This window comes from Fringilla coelebs (genome assembly GCF_963513975.1).
Source record: "Fringilla coelebs genome assembly, chromosome: 4".
NCBI classification, from domain to species: Eukaryota; Metazoa; Chordata; class Aves; order Passeriformes; family Fringillidae; genus Fringilla; species Fringilla coelebs.
The window spans coordinates 42893659-42900389 of NC_140032.1; the positions used below are offsets into that span (position 1 = coordinate 42893659).

The 6731-nt window shown below is 40.9% G+C and overlaps 1 protein-coding gene across 1 annotated transcript in view; it reads left to right on the forward strand.

Moving 5' to 3' along the window:
• DCHS2 (dachsous cadherin-related 2) overlaps nt 1–6384 on the forward strand; it is a gene marked incomplete at both ends in the record, with an annotated part of 104452 nt that extends 98068 nt beyond the window's left edge. Inside the window, 2 exons of the mRNA XM_084203860.1 lie at nt 2234–2372; nt 3758–6384. Of these exons, the coding sequence (XP_084059986.1) occupies nt 2234–2372; nt 3758–6384 (2766 nt within the window). The remainder of the gene's footprint in view (nt 1–2233; nt 2373–3757) is intronic.
• Between the last annotated feature and the right edge of the window lie 347 nt (nt 6385–6731).

A 6731-nucleotide genomic window follows, 5' to 3' on the forward strand; every position in this document is an offset into this window, starting at 1 on the left:
TTGCAATGTGTAATGCTGCCTTATGGCTGTGGCACTCGGCTAGGGAGTGAAGGATATGAGTTTTGACCTCCCCAACATCCCTTGAGACTGAGGAGGGTACAGAGTTCTGCTTTTGGACTCCTGGACAAGCATTTGAACTGGTACTGTTGTAGAAGTGAAGTTGTCCAACAGTGAAAGCAAATCTTTTTGTGACTATGGACAGCTGTGGGCCATAAAGAAAAGTGGAGATTAAAGAAAGTGGAGCATATATAAAACAGAATCATTGAGTCATAGAATAGTTTGGGATGCATGGCATCTACAAACTTTATCTAGTCCAAATGCCTGACCACTTCAGGGCTGACCAAAAGCTAAAATATGTTGTTGAGGGCATTGGCCAAATGCTTCTTAAACATGGACAGGCTTGAGGCATTGACCACCTCTTGAGGAAACCTGTTCCTGGGCTTGACCACCCTCTATGTAAAGAAATGTTTCAGCCTCAGAAAGAGGAGGCTCAGTCTTACCAATCTGTTTAAATACTAGCATGGGCAAGTAAAGATGGGCAAACCAAAGTCTTCTCTGTTGAAGGACAGGAGGCAGTGAGCACAAATGGATGTACAAGAAGTTCTGTTTAAACATCAGGAAACTTTTTTCTTTTTTTTTTCCTTCAAACTCTAACAGTGACTAAGCATTGGCACAGGTTGTCCAGAGAGGTTGGAGCATCTCTGTCTCTAGAGATATTCAACACTCAGCAGTACGTAGTCATGTTTTAGGTGACCCTACTCTGACCAAGGATTACACCTTGTAGGTACCCAACAGTCCCAGCCATTCTGCAATCCTGTGAACTGAGCTGTTTGACTTGGTGCTTTTTGTGTGTGGTAGATGTCCTCAGAGCCAAAAATATGAGGCACCACAGAAGATGTGGCTTTAATAATGCTTCATTTGTAAGTCTCAGACAGTTTTAGTAAAGAAATAAGTCTAAACATTTGGCCTAGTAAAGAATTTTCTACCTCTGAGCATTTGCAGGCACAGTAGTTCAGTCACTTAGATACCTCTGGGACAAACTGTAGACACCTGTGAAACTTTTGGGTGCCTGAGTGGGCAGAATTTTTGTAAATTTCCCACTAAAAATCATAAGTCCACATTCTGGAAAAAATGCATTATTAATACTCAAGTGATTTTTAGACCTTTATTTTCCTCAATCCTCATATGTGTCTGATTTTGGAGAGTAGTTTAGGCAAGTACTTGCTTTGCAAGTGCCAGAAATTTTTTTTGCAGATTGGAGCAGACATTGTAGGGAGAATTATTAATTGATTCAAAACAGTGTAGCTTTATTTACTATTTTAATGTAAACTACTGAACTTCTCTTTCCACAGTCCTGATATTTTGATGTGTTGCTTGGCAAGTAAGATACACTGCTTCTTTTTGGTTGATGATATGTATAATTCCCTATTCATCATGCTGTATTTTTATCCCTTTATTGTTCCTTCAAGTGTTTTCGTATTTATGCTCCTCATATATAGCTTAATATATCTTTGTGGTAATTATATACATATAATCTCTCTGTTTAAATTACTTAAACTAACACTTCAAGTTATGACAGAGGTAGCTGCTATATCATACTGAAATAGAAATCATACTATATCATACTGTTCATTTGAAATTGGATTTATAAGGTGGAAGGAAACTTTGGTCACAAAAGTGCTATATGAAACTTGAAACAATGAAAATTCTTAAAAAGGGAATGGATTTTCTTGGTTTCCTAGAAGAAAAAAAAAAGCATTTTGAAAAGTCAAATTCTAGGAATAGTCCAGTGGTGATTAAGTGGCCTAGTGCTGGAGTTTTCAGGGTGCACATATTGGCTTTTTTAGCATTCCAGTCATGTACTCCAGACAGAGACTGCAGACTGTATTCCATGTATGGAAATGAAAGGGTTTTTGAAAGCAAAGGGAAAAGCCTTTAGTTGCAGTCCATAAGTGTACTCTTGAAAAAAGTGATTCATTTATTTTCTCAACTTGCTGTCATAATGAACTAGATGGATTTTACTACTGTTTAAAGCTTACTATGAATTTTGGCCATATTGAAGGCATAGTTTTCCGCATCTCAACTCTTTCTGGTTTTGTCCCAGAAGAAAATGGGTAGGTAAAACTTCTTCCAAAGCTGGGAATTGTGTGGGTTTTACTGATAAGTTCAAATAAAGGCAAAATTTTTAATATCTAAAATCTTTTATTAAGCTCTATTTTTGCTTTATTTTCAGGTGAACTTGCCAGGGCTCATTTCTATGAATGCCACTGTTCTGACACTCTCTGCCATAGATCGGGATTCTGAACGTAATGGAATGATTTCCTACAAAATCCTCTCTTCCTGTGAGGGATTTTCCATTGATCACAAGAATGGTGAGTCTTCATGGTTTATTATTTCAGCTTTTTAAACATAAATCAAAGAGTCCTATTGCTTTCTCACCTGTTGCCAGTGATTACTTGAGTTCTGGAAATTTGTGGTGGCCAAAGTCCATCGTGATTTTGCTAAATCTGCCATTATCAGTCGGGGACTATTACATCAAAGACTGGAGTTCTCAGTTTGTGCCCAAACCATGCATATTTTTTCTGGTCTAAATGCAGTATGTGTATTGGATGCTGCATCATTGAGGGGAGGTCTTGCCTTCACAGCATTAGCTATGATTTCTTAGAATCATTGAATAGTTTGGATATGATCTTTAATGGTCATCTAGTTTGACCCCCCTGCAATGAGCAGAGACATCTTCAAACAGGTCAGATTGCTCAATGTCCTTTCCAACCTGACCTTGAATGTTTCTGGGGATGAGGCATCTACCACCTTTCTGGGCAATCTGTTCCAGTGTTTTGTCACCGTCATTGAAAAAATTGTTCCTCATATCTGATGTGAATTTACCGTCTTTTGGTTGAAAACCATTATCTCTTGTCCTATAATAAAAGGCCTTACTAAAATGTCTGTTCCCATCCTTATAAACCCCCTTTAGGGACATAATAAGGTCTCCCTGGGCTGAACTATCTCAGCCTTTTTTCAGGAGAAGAGCTCTAGTCCTCTGATCATTTTTATGGCTCTCCTCTGGACTCGTTCTGACATGTCCATGTGTTTTCTTTGCTGAGAACTCTATAGCTGGATGCAGCACTCCAGTTGGACTCTAACAAGAGCAGAGGGATTGAATCATATCCTCCTCCCTGCTGCCCACGCTGCTTTTGGTTCAGCCCAGGATACAATTGGCTTTCTGGGTTGTAAGTGCACATTGATGGGTCATGTCCAGTTTTCCATCTACTGGTACCTTCAAGTCCTTGTTCACATGGCTGCTCTCAATCCCTTCCTCCCCACCCCCTGTCAATATCAAAAGCTGCCCTGATTCATGTGTAGGACCTTGCACTCATCTTTGTTAAACTTCATGAGGTTCATGGACCCACTTCCGCAGCTTGTCCAGGTCCACCTGAATGGCATCCCATTCCTCAGGCCTGTCAGCTGCAGCACTCAGCTTGGTGTCATCTGCAAACTTGCTGAGGGTGCGCTCTATCCCACTGTCTGTGTCACTGGTATTAAACAGTGCTGGTCCCAGAGCCCTGGGGGATGCCACTTGTCACTGATGTTCATCCAAACATTGACCCACTACTCTACAGATGCAAGAGAGTAATTTTGTTGTGTACAGCCATTACAGCTGGGTCATTTTCAAATATGACTCTTTAGAATCAGCTTTTGGAATCACATTTATTTGCCTATGAAGTGTAGGCTTTTGTTAATTCTGTTTTATTTTCAGGTTCACTGTTTTTCACGGAACCAGTTATGCAGCTGAAAAATATTTCCATAATTCATCTCCTGATAGAGGCCACAGATGGTGGCAGTCCCCCTCTGAGTGCAGTTACGTCCTTAGAGGTGCACGTAGAAGACGTCAATAACTGTGCCCCTCGCTTCACAAAGGCTCTGTACAATCTCAGCGTGAGTGAGGATGCCTCAGTTGGAGAAAGCGTCCTCCTGTTCTCAGCCATCGACTGCGACTGGACGCGGGACAACTCGTTTGTTGAATACTCTATTATTGGTGGCAATGCTGAGAATTTATTCTCCATAGAAACAAGTGTCGTGGGGTCGGAAACATCCTACAAACTTGTCAGCAGTCTTGTTTTGAGCAGTGCTCTTGACAGGGAAACCGCTGCTTCTCACCAGTTGGTTCTCCTTGCCTCTGATCATGGAACACCCTCCTTGAATTCAACTGCTACAGTGCTAATAACTGTGCTGGATATTAATGATAACCCTCCAGTATTTAGCAGCCCAGAGTATCATGTTCATGTCAAAGAAAGTATCTCCATAGGCAGTCGCATCACTGAAATTTCAGCAAAAGACTGTGATGCAGGCACTAATGCAGAGATCACTTATGCTATCATCTCTGGAAATGATAGAGGGCATTTTTGCTTGGATGGTAGAACAGGATCTGTAAATTTGACGAAAACGCTGGATTATGAGGATACCATGAAATTCACTTTGGTTATCCAAGCCACAGATGGAGGAACTGATGTAAAAAATATGGCTTTTGCTGTTATTCTTGTTAGTGTCCTAGATGACAATGATTATGCCCCGCTTTTTTTGTTTCCCAGTCTGAGCTGCACTGTCAGTGAAAATCTGCCTACCTTTTCTTTTGTGTGTGCTGTTTGTGCATTGGATTTTGATAAAGGCTCCTATGGGCACCTTACCTACTCCATTCAGTCTTCATGTTTGACTCATCGTGAAGCTGCTAGAGACCATGACATGTTCTTCATTGATCCTTTAACAGGAGATATTCATACAAAGCAAATGTTTGACTATGAAAGCCAAAATAGGTACTGTCTCATAGTCCAAGCAGAAGACAAAGGTGATTCACTGGCTACCACTACAGTTCAGGTAGATATTGAGGGGAGAGATGAATTTGATCCAGTGTTTACACAAGAACATTATTTCTTTAATCTTCCTGAGAAGAATGAAGCAGGCCAGTTGATTGGTAGAGTGACAGCATCAGACAGGGATGGTGGATTGGACGGAGTTGTTCATTACTCCCTTCTAAAACCTTCTCCATTCTTTTCTGTGAATCAAACCAGTGGCAATATTTACTTGACTCAGACTGTTCACAGAAGGAAAAATGGCATCAAAAGGAATGATGATACTCTGAAATTGTTGGTAAGAGCTCATAGCCCCAAAATTGTGTCAAGGTTCACAACATGCACTGTTTTTGTGAATGTTTCCAATTCTCCCGAGAGTGATCCCACAGTGTCAGCACACAGCCTGACAGTGAGTGTTTCCATCTCACTGATGGTGCTTCTGCTGCTTGCCATCAGTCTTATCACACTTACTCTGAGACTTAAGCAGAAAGATGTGATGAATGCTTGTGTGAAAAGAAATCCAGTATCCTCCTCAGCTGCTGATGTGAATTCAATAAGAGAAGATGAGGACTGCCAGAAAATCCAAAGTACAGAGAGCAGTATGCTTCCCATGGGTGCTATAGCAAAATGGCTGAGCCTAGCAGGACTTGGAGAGGGGAAGGATGATGATGTCTCCTGCAGGCATTCAGACTCCAGTGGCCATGGTTCTGCTGAAGGGGAGACTGCAGAGGACGAGGAAATCAAACGGATCTATGAGTGTCCTTGCAGAAAAAGCATTGGCTCAGCACTGAGTGAGCACGGCTTGCAGATGCCAGATTCAGGGATCCCAAGACAGTCTGATCAGTTCTCCTATCATTCTGGAGAAACAGATGTCACAGCTACCATGCAAAGCATGGAGAATGTGCAGACCGTTAAAGGAGAAAGCAGAGAAGAAGCCTGTGACACAGCGTATGCACACAAAATCTTGCCTCAAACACTTACAGAAATTGGAATAAAAGAGGAAGGCATGATGACAGACCTCACAAGAGACTATGTCCTGATGCCAGATAGGAAAGACTCTGGGTATGATTTGCTTGCAACTGTTGGCACCTCAGATGAGGATCTCAGAGGTGGTTATAACTGGGATTATGTGCTCAGCTGTGAACCCAGATTTCAACCTCTTGCCTCAGTGTTTAATGATATTGCAGAACTGAAAGATGAAAATGTTCACATTCACAGCTTCTCTCAGGAGAAGAAATCTCTTGTTTTCCCTCCTCCCTTGATAACATCAGTAGCACAGCCTGGCATAAGGACAGTGCCACCAAGAATGCCAAATATAACATCCAGGCAAGCTTTTAATAAATACCCTTATTCTCCCATTATCCATTATCATGGATACCCTCCATCAACCATGACCCCCAGATTTTCTCCTACTCTCTCTTTACTTACCATGCAGACACCTTCTGCTTCTCCAGTAGTGTCTGATGGGAAAATGATAGGAACATGTCTTATTGATCCAAGCTACGAACTTGCAACAGAGGAAGAAATTCAGGTCTAGGTTATTAACTGACAGTATTTTATTGTAAAAAATATGGCTTAAAATGTATTTTGTTACTTTTTAACAGCAAAATATGCCTGTCAGAGCTGCATCACCAGTATTCTTTCTGTTTTCATGAGCGTAAAAATTTAAAATATAAAGTAGTCAGAAATTTGGTAACTATACCTCTTGTTCTTCCCAGAATACACTGTGAGAGCATGAGGTTTCTCTTTCAGTTCACAGCTCTGGTTTCTATGTAAAACACACAACCAAGTGCCTGATAACCAATTTGACCAATTTTACCATTTTTCTTATAAAATACATTAATAACAAATAAGTGGAAGTAAGTATATATTGTGGAAAGCATT